The sequence below is a fragment of the Centrocercus urophasianus genome, unplaced genomic scaffold (assembly GCF_019232065.1).
Source record: "Centrocercus urophasianus isolate 14NV4802_14NV808 unplaced genomic scaffold, USGS_Curo_1.0 seq_33, whole genome shotgun sequence".
Classification (NCBI taxonomy): Eukaryota; Metazoa; Chordata; class Aves; order Galliformes; family Phasianidae; genus Centrocercus; species Centrocercus urophasianus.
The window spans coordinates 5,564,770-5,582,585 of NW_024884900.1; the positions used below are offsets into that span (position 1 = coordinate 5,564,770).

General features: G+C 52.1%; 2 protein-coding genes across 2 annotated transcripts; both read right to left on the reverse strand.

Moving 5' to 3' along the window:
• Positions 1-237: 237 nt before the first annotated feature.
• On the reverse strand, positions 238-7,129 carry TMEM120A (transmembrane protein 120A). Its single transcript, XM_042830263.1, has 12 exons — positions 7,010-7,129; positions 5,317-5,435; positions 4,815-4,931; positions 4,393-4,452; positions 3,623-3,718; positions 3,288-3,377; positions 2,810-2,875; positions 2,267-2,328; positions 1,935-2,027; positions 1,419-1,483; positions 917-985; positions 238-840 (listed from the first exon to the last, which is right to left on the reverse strand). The coding sequence occupies exons 1-12, from the start codon at positions 7,073-7,075 to the stop codon at positions 727-729; spliced, it is 1,017 nt and encodes a 338-aa protein (XP_042686197.1). The 5' UTR covers positions 7,076-7,129; the 3' UTR covers positions 238-726.
• Positions 7,130-8,122: 993 nt separating this feature from the next.
• On the reverse strand, positions 8,123-17,647 carry STYXL1 (serine/threonine/tyrosine interacting like 1). Its single transcript, XM_042830288.1, has 6 exons — positions 17,545-17,647; positions 16,775-16,836; positions 13,780-13,925; positions 13,001-13,095; positions 10,586-10,695; positions 8,123-8,414 (listed from the first exon to the last, which is right to left on the reverse strand). Exons 1-6 carry the CDS (start codon positions 17,645-17,647, stop codon positions 8,283-8,285), a joined length of 648 nt encoding a protein of 215 aa, XP_042686222.1. The 3' UTR covers positions 8,123-8,282.
• Between the last annotated feature and the right edge of the window lie 169 nt (positions 17,648-17,816).

Below are 17,816 nucleotides of genomic sequence, written 5' to 3' on the forward strand. Positions count from 1 at the left end.
GGGCTTCAGGGACGCTGCACTGGGCTGTGTGCTGCTGTTTGTTCTGCAGCATCAGCCAGCAGCGTGGCTTTGCTCAGCCCTCCCGTTTCTGTCATACTGCAATCAACTGTGCTTCACCCCAGGCAGTTGTGGAGCAGCTGGAAACGACTTTCATCCCTCCCCCCTGCAATGACAGCCCACTGCCACGCTGCCTGAGTGCAAAACGATGCCTGTGCTCTGTTCCGAGACCCCAGCTGGTCAAGGAATTACCTTCCCTTTATTATTTTTGCATATGCATCCTCCAGAGATGCAAGGCCAGGGAGCTGTGAAGCCTGGTTCTCAGGTTCGCAGTGCTCCCCCTCTTCCTGTACCCACAGCTCTGCCTGCTCAGCCCCTCTTCACGTTGAAGGATGAGGAAGAACTCGGGGTGCCCCATCCAAAAGAGCAGCACGTGTGTGCAGCCTTCGGCCTCCCTGCTATGGGGGGGCTGCAGGGGCAGCATTCCTGTACGTGGCTTCAGGACCCGGTGTTGCAGGGTGCTCCTGCTGCCCGCTGAGTGACACAGGCACAGATTCAGCACCACAGAGAACACGTTCTCTATTCACAAGCAAGCCCCCAGCTCTGTCCTGCATCCAGGCTTGCACAGAATGGGTGAGACACCAGAGTCTGGACGGCATCAAGGCAAGGAGATGGGAATGGGATGGAGCCAGCGGGGAGAAACAGTCCTGGCCCCCGTGCTGCTCCTCTTCAGTTCCGCTTTGTGTCTTTGCTCTGGTTCTGAAACTTCTGGTGCACAACACGAAGGGTGGTGAAGAAATTCCCCAGGAAGAGGACGAAGAAGGGGAGGCCGCACATGAGAACCTGGGGGAGCCACGGAGCTGTGAGGCAGCAGGGATGGACACCCCTCCCCACGCAGCCGCCCATGAGCCACCCCTACCTGCCACTCCTTGCACTCTGGGTGCTGCAGCATCCGGAAAAGGGTGACAGCATTGTAGAGCTGCCAGAACTGCAGGAGAAAGGAGATTTAGGGATTGTCCAAGGCTCGCCCTTATGCTGATGCTCAGCTGGCTGCTCCCTCACATGAGGCCAGGCTGCCTCTGCGCAGCCATGAAACCCCACACGGGCTTGGAGTGAGCATCAGCCTAAATGCTGGAAATGGACCTTCCATAGCAGCTCAAGAGCTGAACTTCAGAAGGGCTTGAGAAGGGTTGTCAGAGCCCCTCTGCTGTATTTACACAGCGCTCAAGCACTTGGCAGCACTACCTGCTCCACAACTCACTAGCCAAGTCACAGAGGTGGGTGCTCTGGGGGAAGAAGAGGAGGCTCAGCCTCTGGCACCTGTACTGTGTGCCTGCAGCAGCCCAGGCACAGTGAGGAATGGTGTGGCTCAGTCCCACCCCAGGCCTCCCATGTGTCCCCGGGAGGGTTGGTGCACTCACCTGTCCAAAGAAGAGGAAAGGAAGCAGGAAGGTGAGGCCTCTCCACATCCAGGACTGGAAGCCCTCTGCAAAGGATGAAGGTTTGCTGAGAACGTGCTCACAGGGCCAGGATGGAGCAGAGCTCCAAAGGCCAGGGCAGGGTGGTTCAGTGGCCATCCCGTGCCTGGCTGAGGCCCTGCAGGGCACTACAGGGGCAGGTTTCCTATCCCTGGGGTCCAGAGTGGGTAGGAGGGAAGGAGGAAGGTGCTCCCGTGGGGCTGCCCTCAGCCAGAGCTGGGCTGCAGAGGCTGCACTGGGGGGATGCTGGTTATGTTTGTGGCATCTTTTCTGATGCCAGCACTCATAAACCACGGTCTGATCTTGGAACAAAAATAACTACCACCATTGCTTCTAACAGGAACACAGCACCCGCTGAGCCTAGCACTGGCCTGGCCTTGGGAGTGGGGTTGCTGTCAGAAGCAGAGGTGACAGCATGTCCAGCTGTCCAGGACAACCTCAGGGAAGATCCTGGCTTACCCACAGTGAGGTCCATGTTGTGCCTCTCGCCCAGCGCTCGGAGCCGGTACAAGCACCCGCTCTGGTAGTAGTATTGGAGGAACTGCACGAAGCCTGCAAAGAGAGTGGATGAGGGCAGGAGGCACCAGCCTGCGGGCTCAGCACCAACTCAGCTTCGAGTTGCCTGTGCACAGAGCTCTTCCTGGCCCCTGGGAGGCAGAAGGCAGGAGAAGAGCTAAGGGAAAACCCCAGTGGGCTGAGTATCCAGTCAGTTCTCTGCTGCAGAGCTGGGCAGCACAGCATGCCTGGCCACTGCAGGCAGGTCCTGGCCCAGCAGGCATGGCAGCACTTACTTTGGTACATGGAGAAGGAGAGGAACTGGTTCCTGAACATCTGGTACATGAGCCCATCTGGCCTGCGGAGAGAGGACACTGATAGGGGTGTGTGGGAGTGAGGAGATGCTGCCAACCCTGCCTGCCCCACAGCGCTGCTGCCAGCTCCCAGCAGAACAGGGGGACCACAGCACAGACCCTCGGTGTCAGCGTCTCACGGAACACTATCTGCCCAGCTTGGGAAGCCAGGAAGTAGGAGGCTGGCAGGACAGAGGTCAGGAAAACACTGCACAGCCCTTGGACAAGAATTGCAACACTGCGAACAGTGTTACCCAACAGAGATCCGGGCTGTGCTGCCTGCCTCGCTGAGGTGCTGGTGGCTGCTTTGGTTTGGGGTGCTTGGGCCTGCTGAGGAATGCATGGAGCTGATGATTATAGCATCATGTTCACGGGGAGAAATACAGCCGTGGGTTAGGGCACAGAGAGCAAAGGCCCCGTCAGCCAGGCTGGCATGGCACAGGCAGGCCAGGTCTCTACACAAAGGAGCTGAGGATGCAGACTTACCAAGTCAGCATGACGCCTGAGAGGAACGTGGAGATGTAGTGATGGAAAACCCACCAGCCCTTGATTCTGGAAGACAGACGCAGGCAAGGGGTCAGGAATTGGGATCCAAATGCACCCTAGGAAAGCAGAGCCAGCCAAGTGCCAGCCACCTGGTAGCTCCCAGGGCAAGGCAAGAGCAGAGACGGTTACGAAAGGGACGTGCATGGAGCAGGACCCAGCGCCTCCGGCCCAGGTGGTACCCAGGGCACCGCACCTTCCACACCACCTCCACACACTGAGTTCACCCAGCCCTCCCTCCCCAGCAGCTGCCTCAAAACCACAGCTAATTACTGTATGGGGGCTAATTACCAAGGTTTGTTACACGCCCTGAGTAGGAGGTGTCAGCTGCATCCCCGGGAAGCACAGAGCTGTGCGATGGGTGCACAGTCTCTCAGCCCACAGAGCGAGAACTGCCCACACCGAAACACGAGAGACTCACTTGGATCCGTTGTTGATCAGGATGCTCTCCCGGATGGTCAGCGTGCAGTAGTACCACACCAGGAGGAAGTTAAAGGCAGAATCTGTCACCCTGGCAAACAAAGCAGGGTGAAAAGAGCATGGAGACCACATCCCTGCAGCATGCTCATCCCTGGGAGGCCACCGTGTCCCCAGGGCAGGGGAGAGCTACAAGGTTGGGGCAGTCAATCCCTCTATTGGGACCTCCTGTTCAGCTCCACTTTTTGAGCTTTAGTGTTGCTCTGGGCTCTTCAGAACCAGAGATGGATACAGGGGCTTTGGGAGGACAACTCTGCCCAGCACCCCAGGCAGACTCACCTGGAGTTTAGAAGGAACCGACAGGAGAAAGACACAATGAGCAAAATGATGGTGAGGTAGAGCTTGAACTTCTCGTACTCGTCTTTGTAAGCAAACCTGCAGGGGTGTACAAGAACAGGCTTGGAGCAAGGTGGCTGCCGGCAGGCTGCATCCTGCCCTCCCACCTGGCTGGACAAAAGGGATGCCCTTCTGGGAGCCTCTTGAAAGAGCTAATGAAATCCTTGTCCCCCAAACACTTCTGAGAGGAGAGCAAACCACAGGGCAGCATTGCATCATTCCACAGCCACGCCAGCTGGGGAGGTGGCCCAGGGCACTCAGGAAGCTGAGCAGATCAGCACTGGTGCATTTCATGGAGAGCCCATGGAACAAGACAGCAGGGTCTGGGGCTCACTGCTCAGCACTTCTCACTGAGTGTCCCAGCATGGGGGCTGTCAGCACTGGCTGCCATAGCCAAGGCTTCCCCGCAGCTGGGTCCCTCCTGAAGTCCCTAACACAGGAGAAACTCAGGCACAGCTTTGGTGGTGGGTCCCATTTAACCCATTACAGCCAGCGGTTCGTCCCAGCCTGGTCACAGGAGCTAAGCAGGGACTGAGGGCTGCTTCCAGGAAAGGGAGAAATGGACAGACCTGGCAAGGAATCTGCACCAGCTGGGTCAAGCCAGCCACATGCCTGAAAGTACCGCACTCACAGGCTGCAGATCTATAACCCCCCAGTGACAAGGGAACCCCAAGCCTCCCCACGCACACGACGGCGGCGCTGCAGGGCCGTACTTAGCCTGCTTGCTGAGCAGTGTGACGTTCACGTTCCCAAGCACCAGACTCAGGTACAACCTGGGGAGAGAGCAGAGGTGTTCAGGTGGGAGCCTGCACAAAGCTGCCCGTGTTGCGGGCCAGGCACAGCTATCACCTTTCCCACCACGTCCCGTGCTGCTGACAGGCACCACATCCCCTGCCCAGCCATTTTCCACCCGGAGCTGCTCAAGGGCAGCAGGAGGACGCAGAGAGTTGGGCTGGCTGCTGCCCAGGCACCTGCGGGTGACCACAGCGGTGCCTAGCGGTGGTGCAGCTGCTGGGACCCGGTGCAGCATGTCATAAGGTTTCACCCAGGAGGAGCCTGGCGCCTACAGACCCCAGCTGTGCTGCCTGCTCCTGGCAAAGAGATCGTCCTCACGCAAACATGGGGCACCTCTCACCCGTTCTTCTTTGGCAGGTAGGCCTCCATCTCGAAGAAAACATTCTGTCTCTCTTTGATCAGGCTCTGGATCTCTTGCATGGACTCTCGCTGTTCGGGACTCACGTGGGTCTTGCATCTGGGGAGGAAGAGCGGGCACTGGCATCAGGATCGGCTCCGTCACAGCACGAGCGCGTGCTGGCACTTGATCCGGTGCTGTGCCTGGGACAAGGGCACCCCAAGGACAGCAATAGCAAACTGGAGGCGAGTTCCATCTGCGGGGCAGGCAGAGGAGCTGCCGGAGGGAAGGGAGTGGGAGGGAAAGCACAGGGAGGACGGGCAGCTCGTCCCATTGCCAGGAAACACAGGCAAGACTTCGAAAGCACAATTTGGAAAGCAAAGCTGAGGAAGATGTGCCAGGGTACACCCAGACCTCAGCAGCCTTTTGCTAACATCTGTGCCGCCCTGAGCCGGGTCCAACAGCCCTGCCCTGGCAGCTCTTCTCTCCCAGCACCTCAACTTACTTCTTGAGGGACAGGGACAGTTCCTTCAGCCGCTTCTTCTGCCGTGTGATGCAGCTGGAGATCCCATCCTGCAGCTTGGTCAGCTCCTCCAGCTTCTGCTTGTACAGCCTGTGGTTATCCTGCGAATGGGAGCAGTGTGTGCTGCAGGTACACACTCCAGCAGTGCACAGAGCCCTCAGTGCACGCCTGTACCACAAGAACACCCCCAGAACCGCAGTGCTCTGAGCCCAGTGAGGAACTGCAGCAAAACAGAACGGCAACAACCTCTGTGCTGCTGCTTGGAAATATCTTTAAGTAGAAAACCAGGAGTGCAGTGTGTGGAAACGATGCAGCTGTATCTGTAACTTCAATGCACATCAGGGTGGGGAACAGAGCAGCAGTCAGACAACGCAGCGGGCAGCCAGGTGTGTCTGGGGAGCCCATCCCCAGCTCTGAGTGCATTACCCACTGTAAAGGATGAGTTCTGCACGGCACATCCAGCAGCAGGCTGGGTGCTCGGCTGCCTCGTCTCAGGGCTGCGGAACCCACAGCTTTGCTCTCCAGTTGTGACACCATGAAAGAGCCACACAGTGCTGGACCGGGGTACAGTCAGGGGCTGGACCCAGAGGTGGTTTTGCTGCTGGCCCCGCATGGGACCAGAGAGCAGAGCTCTGTGCCTGCTGCCCACAGCTCACCCTGGGGGATGCCGGTGGCCCCGCTTGCTGCCGTAACCCAACCGCACCTGGGTGACACCAGATGCCATTCTTCTGCTATATTTAGAAGGGAAAGGAGAGACCGTGCTATGTCAATGCTCCTTCTGGTCCTGTCAGCTGAAAAACAACCTCACCTCGACCACAGGCAGCCCCAGAGCCACCAAGGAACGAAGCGCTGCTTGCAACAACCCTTGGACTAGACCTTGGTGCGCGCTCCTTTCAGCCTCCGCAGTTCTTATCGGGGACTTTATCAGCAGATGTCAAAGCCTTTCCCAAAGGAGAAAGGTGAAAGCACACACAGAGGAGGGAGAAAACACGGTCTCCCTCAGGTGTCCAGCAGTGAGGTGGGGACGAACCCAGATCACCCCGCAGTGACTAACGCCCCGACCTCGGGCGGGATGCCCCCACTCAGCAAACCCTTCCCTGCTCCCAGAGGAGCTCCTGTCGCTCAGGGGTCGGCCACGAGAGAGCCGGCTTTGGGCCAAGCGCTCCGTCGGAGCTCCTTGCGTCCCAGCCCGGGGATTTCGGGATGCACAGACCGGCCCCTATGGAGCAAGAGCGCGTTTCTCAGAGCCGCCCTTGCCCCAGATCTGGGCACAGCTGTGCTGAGTCCGCAACAGCATCCGCTTCGCCCCATCCCGCGGGGGTGGAGAGGTAGAGGGAAGAGCTGTGAGCGGAGCCGGTCAGCCGAGCTTTCCCTCGGGTGACCCCGGCCGCGCCGATGCCTGCCCACTCACTCGCGGGGATTACACGGCGCACCCCGGCCCGCTCCTGCGGGGACGGACGGACGGACGGACGGAGGGCGGCCGGCTGGTCCGGCTCAGTGTGGCCCCCCCCCCGTGACCGGCAGCATCCTCCCGCCCCGCTCGGGCTGCTCTCCGCGCCAACAGACCCGCAGCTTCCCCACGCCACGGCCGCCCAACAGCCCCGCCGCCCCGCGATTTGCGGCCGGGCACCGAGCCCTGAGCAGCTCCCCCTCGCGCAGCCCCCGGCCCCGGTACCTGGATGCGCTGGTAGCCGTCCTGCAGCTCCTCCCACTCCCGCAGGCATTCGGCGACCGAAGCCATGGCGGTGGCGGCGGGAGGGAAGGAAGGAGGGACGGACAGAGGAGGCGGCGAACGGCCCCGGCACTGCGCTGCTGCTTCCGGGCACGCCCCCCGCGAGGCGGACCGGGGGGGCGGCTCCTGCCGTGCCGAGCCGTGCCGTGACACCCCATGCTGTGCTGTCACTCCCCATGCTGTGCCATGACTCCCCATGCTGTGCCATGACTCCCCATGCTGTGCCATAACACCTCATGCTGTGCCATAACATCCCATGCTGTGCCATGACTCCCCATGCTGTGCCATGACTCCCCATGCTGTGCATTGACTCCCCATGCTGTGCCATGCCAGCCCTGCACTGCTCAAGGACAGGATGGAGGGATGGTGGGCATCCTGGGCTTGAGGGGTTTTGGTGCTGCCAACCTAAACACGCAGTGATAGATTTTGTTCAAGGGGGTTTTTTTGTTTTGTTTTGTGCTATCAGCACAAGGAATTTGTAGTGCTGCAGGGCTGAGGGTGGTACCGACTTGAGTTTGGGGTTTCAAATTCATCTGCTGGTCAAAGTCAGGTTACTGGGTGAGCAAAAGCACACCTGAAAATGGGGAAATGCGGTGTGTCCCTGGGCTGCAAGTCCACACTCTACATCTGCCATCCAAGGCCATGGGTCAGTGAACTTTTTCAGTAGGACGAGAGGTGATGGCCTCAGGTTGCACCAGGGGACGTTCAGGTTGGATATGAGGAACAATTTCCTCTCCAAAGAGCGGTGCTGCAGTGGCACAGCTGCATGGGGAGGGGGTTCACCATCCCTGGAGATGCTCCAGAGCTGTGGGGATGTGGCACCGAGGGACGCGGGCAGTGGGCAGTGCTGGTGGGAGGTGGACGTTGGACTGATATCCTAGAGGTCTATTTCCAATCTTAATGATTCTACAAATCTCTTCAGAGAGAACCCCAACAGCCTCCCTATCTGGGGCAGAGAGAATGCCCAGTAATGTGGCCACAACCCCCCTAACTTACAGGAGAGGCAAGCTGTGCAGTGGGCCATAGCCTGCAGGTCTTGCTCTCCCCAGGCCCACATCCTTACCAGCATCCCTAATAGCTCCAAATATGGACTCCATTTATTAAAGCTGAAGATAAAAACAACTCCATTATATAACAGCAATGTCAACAGAGTTGAGTTCACTTTCTACCTACAGAGGAGGCAGTGGGGCAGACAAAGAACCATCCTTTCCCCTGCTCAGTAATTGGGTTCAGAGACATCAGTGATGGTGGTCCCATAGATTTGAGCCTCCCAGTCTGAAAGCTGTTTCACAAAGCCCCGGTGTGGTCTCACGTTTGTTTTGCATTTCAGAACGTGGTTCCAAGCTTTCTGAAAAGAGAAAGCAAAGAAGTGTTAGAAATAGGAGCTGAAAATGAATTTCTTGTATTTATACCAAGCAGCTCTGCTTGTGAACAAAACAGCTTTGTGTTTGCTCCCTGGGATGGACTTTGGCAGGCAAGTCTCTGGCTGCCAAACTATGGACAGATGGGATCCAGATGTGAACTTGTGAGAAGCCTTTCATCTTTTCATCCTGCTTTCCTGAGCACGAGGACAGCTCAGCCTTCTCTCGTTAGCTGGCACGTATCTTGCATCGTTTGACACCGATGGAGAAATGCAGTCCTGGATTTTCTCCTCCAAACAGCTAATTCTTTCACAGATGATAAGCAGAACAGCAATGTACCAGCAGAACAGCAATGTACCAGCTCTTTGCACACAAGGGACAAAGGTTATCATCTTTCTGAACTACTGCGGTGTTCGTGTGGCAGATGCTGATGTGGCAGAGCAGCTGTTAAACTCCAGTTATCCCACCATGTTAATTACAGCCATCTTAATGATCTGCTAGGCCCATGGAATCAGGTAGGGATTCTGCTACACGCAGGGCAGCTCCACCAGCGTTACACTGCTTTGCTCTTGCTACACCCCTGGATTTCCCCAGTAGGGCTCATCTTCCTGCTTCTGAAAGTCCCCCAGCAATCAGAGCATTGCATAAGCACAATGAGACCAAAGGTTACAAGATAGCATTCCATGGATTTGTTTTTCTCATCTCAGCAATTCTGCAGGCTCTGATCTTCCAGTATTTACTCCTCTGTGCCCACGTTCTGCGTGTCTGTGCTTCCCCTGAACTCCACAGATGTATCAATCACTAACAGAATAAGGGGGCACACACCCCAGATCTGTGTTTCTCATGAGATATCTCTGCCTTGGGACATTGTTGGACGTGTTAGCCTAGATTGGGAAGAATCATACAGGAATCTGTTATACTGCCTTTACCTGTAAGAAACAAACCAGTCTGACAGGGCAATCCTGCAGGAAAGCTTGGCCCAGGCCAGCTGCAGGAGACCACTGCACCTTGCAAAGTGCTGGGACCAACCTGCTAGTACTGAGAGAACCTGCAAGGATCAGCCTTTGACTTTCACACTGCTGCTGCAAATGCCTCTGGTAACTCAGCATGCAGGAGAAAACAGCGAGGGAGCAGTTATTAGTGAGCTGGAGCAATCACACCCAGCATTACTGGCCAAGCCCAAGCAGTGTCTGCTGCCCGGCTGGCACACTCAGCCTGGAATGACACTTTGGCACACACTGGTGGTAAGAGATTTCCTCTTATGTTGCAAATGTTTGTACAGAATCAATTAAATGATGAGATACAGGCCCAGCTTGAGTGAGGTGTGAGTCAGTCCTTTCCAGCTTCCAAAGGAGGTCACACAAAGGAGGATGAGATTTTTAAGGAGAAACCTTTTGGTTTTCATAGGGAAGAAGTCTGGTCTGTGCCAAGCAGGCACCACAGGCCACTGCCTACAGCAGCACTGTGCCCATGTGTTGCATGCAAAGGGAAAAATGGGCTGGCTTTTGGGGAGAGGCCACTAGTCTTTCCACACCTCTGGGTCATTTTCAGCCTTCCTTTGTGATTTTTCTTATGTTATTCAGAGCACTGGAACAAGATGTACTGTTCTTTTAACCTGTACGTCCCTTGTGGGCTAGTAGTATCCTGCTCCAGATTTCTTTATAGTAATGTCTGTGGGAGGGATTGCTTCTTAGGAAATAAAATGGTTTCAGACAAAGTGGGTGCTGGTGAGCACAGTGGTAAATCAGAGCTCTGCAAACACTGGGGTATGAATTGCCCTGTAACCCATGGTATTAGGAGATGGGATTAACTTCATAGCTTCCAGATACTCTTTATCTCAGAGCAGGAGAGCCATGATCTGTAACCACTGCTTTGTTTTCACAGCCCTGTGGGGCTGCATTTCCCTATTGAGCAGGGAAATACAGGAATATCACAGGTGCCAGCTAAGGACTCACAAATCCAAAATCACACCTATGCCACCTCCGTAATGATATCAGGAAGATCCAACAGATGTAAGAGAATCTCTCACACTACCAGGTGGGCAGTCTGCACGAATACACGGATGAGTTCTTTCTCATTACTGCAGTAATGAGGCTTCAGGAGCAGAAATAAACTGCAGGTTCAGGCAGTATCTGTGGGAAGGATGACAGTGATGTACCTTCAGGGAAAACTGGAAGGAATGCATAAGATAGGCCATGGTTACTGTGCTGCTCCGGCTTATCCCCAGGCTAGAGAACACCAGCACTGCTCCGAGATCCAGCTGGGTGTCTGCATAAAGAAACACCAATCACAAATTAGTGATCTGGGAAATCAAATTTCCAATCATACAGCAGAGCTCTAGTTCAGTGAAAACTGGCAGGCTGCTAGCCTGAGAGACAGGAACCATCATTAACCCTGATAGGAACAGATGTGCACTGCCAGCTCTTGTTTCTTTAAGCATCTGCCTTTCTTAAAACACCACTGAGTTAAGAAGGAGCTTTGAGGACCAGAACCAAATGACAACGACCAGTCGGTGCTTCATGACAGATCAGTGTCAACTTCATGTCAGATAACTGCGACGAAAAGTGGCCTGCCATCACCCATCAGCTGTGGTCGGCATCACATCAGCAACTCAAACTCTTCCAGATAGGTTTAAAGATGACAAAATTTCTGTTGAATGCAAACCTAACTGTTCTGCACTCAAGCTGGAGGAATCAGCTCTCAAACTGATGGACTCAGGCTGCCCTTACCCCTTGCTCTCTACACCTGCCTGAAAGGAGGTTGTGGTGAGGTGGGAGTCAGCCTCTTCTCCCAGGTAACAGCAATAGGACCAGAGGGAATGGCCTCGAGTTGCAGCAGGAGAGGTTTAAGTCAGATATTAGGGAGAATTTCCTCTCAGAAAGAGTGGGCAGGCATTGGAATGGGCTGCCAGGGATGGGGGAGTCACTGCCCCAGAGGAGTTTAAGGGCAGACGCAGTGTTTGGGGCCATGGTCAGTGGGCAGCAGTGGTGGTAGGTGGATGGTTGGACTGGATCACCTCTTCCAACCTCAGCAATTCCATGGTTCTGTGGGGATCAGCGTGTGCACACCAGGCAGGGCACTGGTTTCATGATGGTGTGGATGATTTGCAGTGAAAATTATGAAGATCAGCAAACTCTTTTTCCACCAAAGCAAAGCCCACTTGGCTGAGAATGCTGTCACTCACTGTTCACCACATCAACTCCGCCACCTATGCATAAACAGCTCTATAATTTATTAATAACTCTTTTAATGCTTTCCTTCCCTCTCCAGAACAGATAGCACGATGTGTTTTTGGAATATCAGCAAGTGCACTGTAGAATTTGTAGGGCAAAGCTGCTTCTACTGTTGTCAAGAAGCTGTTGGGTTTTTTTCAAGCACTGAAACACAGTTTCCTCTCATGAGGTAAGGCCCAGGAGCAGAAATGCCTCAGTCCAACAGACTCCAAGCATGAGAATACCCACACCCCTCTCTCAGGGTTTGTGGAGAGCTTTAGTGTTCACCCATAATCGTTCCACTTAAAGTAATCTACTCAGAACTTATCAAATGAACAGTATGCACAGTATCCACAGCTAACAAACTCTAAGAGTCTGTGTTGGAAGCTTCCACATACTGATGTAAGAAAGAGACTTCTGAAATACTGCTGCAAAAAGAAAACTTGAGGCATAATGAAGGATATGCAAGTGCATATATATGCATATATCAACATTCTGGTTTCAATGTCGTGCAAGCCATGAAATTCAGATTAGGACAAGAGATTGTATCCAAATTATATCCACACCTATCATTTCCTTGTCTCTTTGTGTCCAGTTGTTACTACTTATTTTGTATTTGGATTATACTGTCTGAAGGAACAGACCAATCTGCTTCTGGGTCTGCATGACCGAGTGGAGCAGGGCTTTGGTCTGTGGCAGATGCTATTTTGTAAGTGTGATAGAAGATGAAGGTGCTGTTGAACACCATCATAGGATAAGGCTGCAGGAACTGTGTCTGCTGTGCTGTTGCAGGTGCCGAGCTGGTAAATTTTTCTTGCCCTCTCTGATACAATGACCTGAAGGCAGGTTTATGCTGTCCAAACTTCAAATTGCCCTAGGCTTTATGGTGAGTCAATCCCACCAGTCCCAAGGATTCAGAGCATTTTGCAGTAAGTTCTCCCATGTGTGTCACACTCCTGTTTGGTGGTTGAAGATTCGGTGGTTGAAGATTTGGGCTGGTAAGAATCAGAGGGCTGTATTTAAAAATAGAGGAACAGGGGGACTCCTATGCAGCTCTGGCAGATGTCCTACAGCAAAGCCTTCTCACACCTACTGCAAAGCTCTCTACTATTGCTGAGTGACTATTCTTTAAGTAGGAACATTAGCATCAGATGCCCTCTAAAATCTTGTCTCTGTCCATCAGTCTGGTTACTGAGGCAGCTCTGGTATCCATTAGGATGTGGGCTAGTTTGGGAGTACACTGATCTTCAAAGATAATGACCTGCCTGCCTGAGCTTCCTATTGGAGTGAATTGCAGTCGCTCCATTTTAATATCCTAGAGTGACTGAGAGCTCAGGAATTCCAAATCAGAAACAACTCACCAATGAAATGACAAATTGTAGAAAAGGAAGAAAAAAGATCTGCTTCAAGCGAATCTGGAACAGATATATGGAGGTATTTGCCTTCTTCTGCCCACCTGTAAAAAGAGCACGTAGCATTACGAGGACCAGCAAAGCAACTATGGGACAAAAATTGTTTGTTGGAGGCAAGCTGATAATTTTGTTTGCTGTTACATGTGTGAGTTTTTCATCATTGTCATTACTAACATTATGATAAGGAATCGTTATGGTAAAACACTAAGGCAGAACCAGTTTAATTACTGATTTTCCATTTACCTGGTCCTAGTACTCATGCCTTAACTTTATGCTACAGCTTCCTTTATCTCAGAGCTACATGCAAACAGATAAACTGAAAGCAAGCATGCCTTTGCAGCATGCATGTTGGCAGTCCTGTCAGCAGAGATCCCTGCTTCACTTCAGCTGTTTTCTTCCACAGCGTCCTCCTCCTTCCAGAAGCTCAGAGAATTCAACACAGGGACAAACTGAATGGACAAACTGAAACGTGAAAGCATGACAGAGTGGAAAGTGCCAAGGGCTCCCAGTCCTTCTCTCACCCAGTCCATCCATGTCATGGCAGATGGCTGAAGGAAACCATTGGTGCCATGCAGGTAGAGATCACAGAACTCAGTGTGAAATAGCACTCAAATCTGCTGTGAAAAAAAAAACAGTTCTCCTTCAAAGTTTACAGGCACTCACTCCTATGCTACCTCACTTTTTTCACAGGCACAGATATTGGGAAAAATATACCCTGAACAACTTACAGCGTTGCAGGCTGTTCAGAAATGTTGACTTGTGCTTTGATCTTCAAATCTTTCTGAATTTGTTGGTCGCAGGCCTGCTTGAAATTGCCCATGTATAACTTTCCAGGCAGTATTTCTACAGGGTACGGCTGGAAGTTGTCGAGTTCCTGCAAGGAGAGAAGCTGTGGGCTCACTTATAGTATAGTATAGGAGTATAGTTGCTCCTTTCAACTTGGTGAGCTCTTAAACAGAAGTCATGTGCAAAAATGAAGACACATTCAGTCAACAACATTCAAGTGCAATGATTCGTTCAATCTCCTGGATTTTCTGAAGCGTTGAAGTACTCGCTAGGTTTACTGAGCACAATTAACAAAAATGTTTTCATTGTGGCATTACTTGAAACCAATCCTAACTAAACAAGTGGAAGAATACATTTGTTGCAGTGTCTCAAGCAGCGTAACAGATTCATTTGAAATCTGGTTACTGTTCACCAAGCTAAATGAAGCCATCCGCCACCTGCAGAGCTGCAGGTGCAATGTAGTGGCACAGCACAAGTCTGCAGCTATTTCTGCTCTGTGCAGCATAAGGGCTGATGACAAAAACACACAAGTAGCTGACGGTGCTTCTACATCCATAATTGATACTCAGTAATGCTACACCAGAACCAAACAGCTCAATAATTCGAAGCCACGGAGAACAGCTTCAACAGAGTGCTTGCTTTGTGATCCTTCCAAAGGGCTTTACAGACATGAAACAGTGTTTGATAGATGTCAGACCTCTGCCTGAAAACACTCACTGGGTAACAGCTCAGATAACTGCATATAAAGGAGAGTAAACTGGAACCTGCCTTCTTTGTCATCGTTTGCTACTGTTTGTTCAGTTATCTGGACTCTCCAGTAGGCCAGCTTCAGGGTTATCAGAGAAAGCTTCCCTGGTTGCTTCATGAGCTGTATTTTCATGCAATAGAAGAGCTGTATTTTCATGCAATAGAAGAAGAAAAAAAAGGCAAAGTGTGGCTGCAGAAGAACTTGTGGCGACACCTGGGGCAAGCACGGTAACTCAGATTACATTTAGTTCCTTTGTTTGAAATTACCCTGATATCGGGTTTACAGCACCATCCACCTTGAATTCATTAATCATCATCAGTTCAACATGAAGGTTCAAGTCTTCTATTCGCAAGTCAGTCTCACCTGAGGCATCCACAGTATCTTCTGAGTCCTCAGGAAGTGGTAGCAAGCTGAGAAACGTTTGTATCCTCCCCTGAGGACGAGCACCGGATGGCGGCTGAACTGCTGCAAGCTGCTGGCGTGTCGGGCAGCAGTTCCTTCCTCAGCATCTAGAGAGCAAAAAGCAATTTGCTGGGGCGGGTTTGGTGTGCCTCCAGCGGCGCTGCAGGCTGAACCCAGCCCACTGGCACTCACAGTGAGCTCCTTTTCATTTCATCTTATGGGCTGTAAAAAGCCCTCTTAAAAGCTGGGCTGATTCAACTGTTGCTTGAGGACAGTCACAAGGAATGCTGCTGTTCACCTCTAGCGCTGATCTTTTATTCCTCTCCTGGTTTCTTTTGTAGGACCAGATCACGCTTTTGTTTTCTCCCCACTATTCTTTGGGAAATGCTTGCAATAACTTCCCATATTAGGAAGTATTTAAGTATAAATCTAATTTTAGTTGTATGGATCCCCTTTTCTTTAGTCTGCTTTAGCCAAGGTGAACAAAGGAACAACTTCTGAAGAAGTTTCAAACGCTCCCCTCAGTAATTACACAAGATGGTTGCTCCTCCTCCTTCTGTGTGAGATCCAAGTTGCCTGCAACTGTGCCTGCTTTAGGAACAGACCAGCAAAACAGAAGCCTGCTTTGGTTTCTTCACACCTTCCCTTGTGGAACACCTTCCTACAGGATGTGTTACAATTACACATTTCCACATGGGTCAAGGAAGGCTGAACAACTGCATGAAAGTTTCCAGCTCTTTGCATTTCGCAGTCAACTTCTTCACATCAGCACCACTAAAGCTAGGTCCTCTTAGATAGGATAAAGGTGCTTTGTAATCCTCAAAGAAGGAAGTACTTGCTCTGTGAACATGAGGAACCTGACTCAGTGTTCAGTCTCTGAAGAACCATTGCTTCCTAAAAGGCAATTGTTGGACAAGCCCAATTTCAGTGAGATGGAGAAGAAAAAAAATTAGAATTTGTTCCTTACATGCAACAAAGAACTTCAATTGGATCACATAGGAAACCAGGCCTGCCAGAAATCTTTGAAATAAAATCATGCTTTATGTTTAAGAACATGTGCAACACAGTTAAATAACAAAGGCACAGCACGGATGTTCATTTTGTTCTGAATAGAATTGGGTAAATTTGCACTTTGTCCAGTAAGCTCACAGAAGTAAATGAGGAGGAGGAAGAACATCCATCCTGCTGAGAGGTTTTGACTGACGTGAGCCTCATGTACCTTTCTCTTTTTCCTCTTCCTCAGAGTCATAGAAGTCCAAAGAGCTGCTCATACGGTCATACACCACGCAGTATCTGACACATGCCAGTTCCTCAGGATCTGGCACCAGATACTCCCCTGTAGGGCTCTGAAAAAAAATCACAGAAGACTTCCATGGGGAGTACAACATCACACTTTTCTTGCAGCACAATCGACACAGTGAACAGATCTGGGGCTGCAACTGCACTTCATTCTGAAAGACCCGGGTAGAACTCAGAAATCACACAAACCACTTCAGATTGCTTCATCAGCTGCAGTGGTAGAGATGCCTGTGCTGCCCTTTATGAGACAAGCCAACACTGCGTCAGTTCTTGTGCAATATTTTTCCTGCTATACAACTTCAGCATGCCAATTCTTTGGGCTACTGAGGCCAGTTTTTCTGTCTTTGTGAACACCCCAGTGGCAGGAACATGGCTGGGACAGGCTGGGGAGAGGTGAGGACAACTCCCTTGGTTTCTAAACCAGTTCTGTGTTACTGCTTAATTGCTAAATCCAGAGGTGGTTTACACAAAGTATAGTCCCACCTCACCTGTTCAATCCTGCGTGCTGTAATGATGTGGCTTTCATTGTACTCATGAAGAGTGCGGGCATCTGAAAAAAACAAAACAAAACAAAACCCACCACTCAATCAAGACAAAGCAATTGGCTTATCTGATATTCATGTGGTAGTATCCTGTTCTTCATTTGTTTGGTGGGAATCCAAGCACCAGCATAACAAGAAAAGAGATTCTGCTTCTTTGCAAGTGAGGCTTTCCAAATGGATATAACAAACCCTGACACTGATGTGAGTCTCAACACGTGTAGCACCAGGGGATGCCCACAGCCACAGCTGCCATGCTCACAGACCTGGGGAGGCTGTAAGGGGAACAGTGGGGACCTCCTCCCCTGCTCCCAACTGCTTGATTGCCAGCCTAAACACACTGCAACACACGGCTCCACCTGGGGGTGCTGGCACTGTGAAGAATACAGATGCTTAGTGATGGCCAAGGGCTGCCTGTCAGCACTGCCACCTCTGGGTGGCAGAGAGGGGAAGACGCAATTTAAGCCAGAATTTCCATAGGCAGGAAGCTCACTGCTCCCCACTGTGGCAATAAGTGCCACGCACCGCTGCTTTCTGCTCTGTGTGAAGGGCAAAGGAACAACAAGCAGTGCTGCTCCATGGAAAAAGGGAGGCAGAAATGCCCCAACAGCAAGGACTCGTGGCTGGTGAGAAATCCCTCCACCAACGCTCACAGGCCCCATTCCTGAGGAAAGCAGCCCCGCTCCTGACAGCCGCCCCGCTGTGCTCCACGGGCTCACCCAGCAGGATGAGGTAGTTGGGCTCGGACAGCCTGGGGAAGCGGCGGTGCTGGTTGAGGATGTTGTAGAGCTCGGTGGGTTCGCAGAGCATCACCCCCGCCATGCCTCGCACCAGGCCCGGACCTCTTCGCCCTTGTTGCTATGGCAACGCAACCGCCTCGTTGCTATAGAGCGACACCGCTCTGCAAATCTCGCGAGACTTCCTCGGCAGCTCAGCGGAGAGAAAAGAGAAGGCGGTGTGAGACGAATTCACGCGAAACTTGATATCGCGA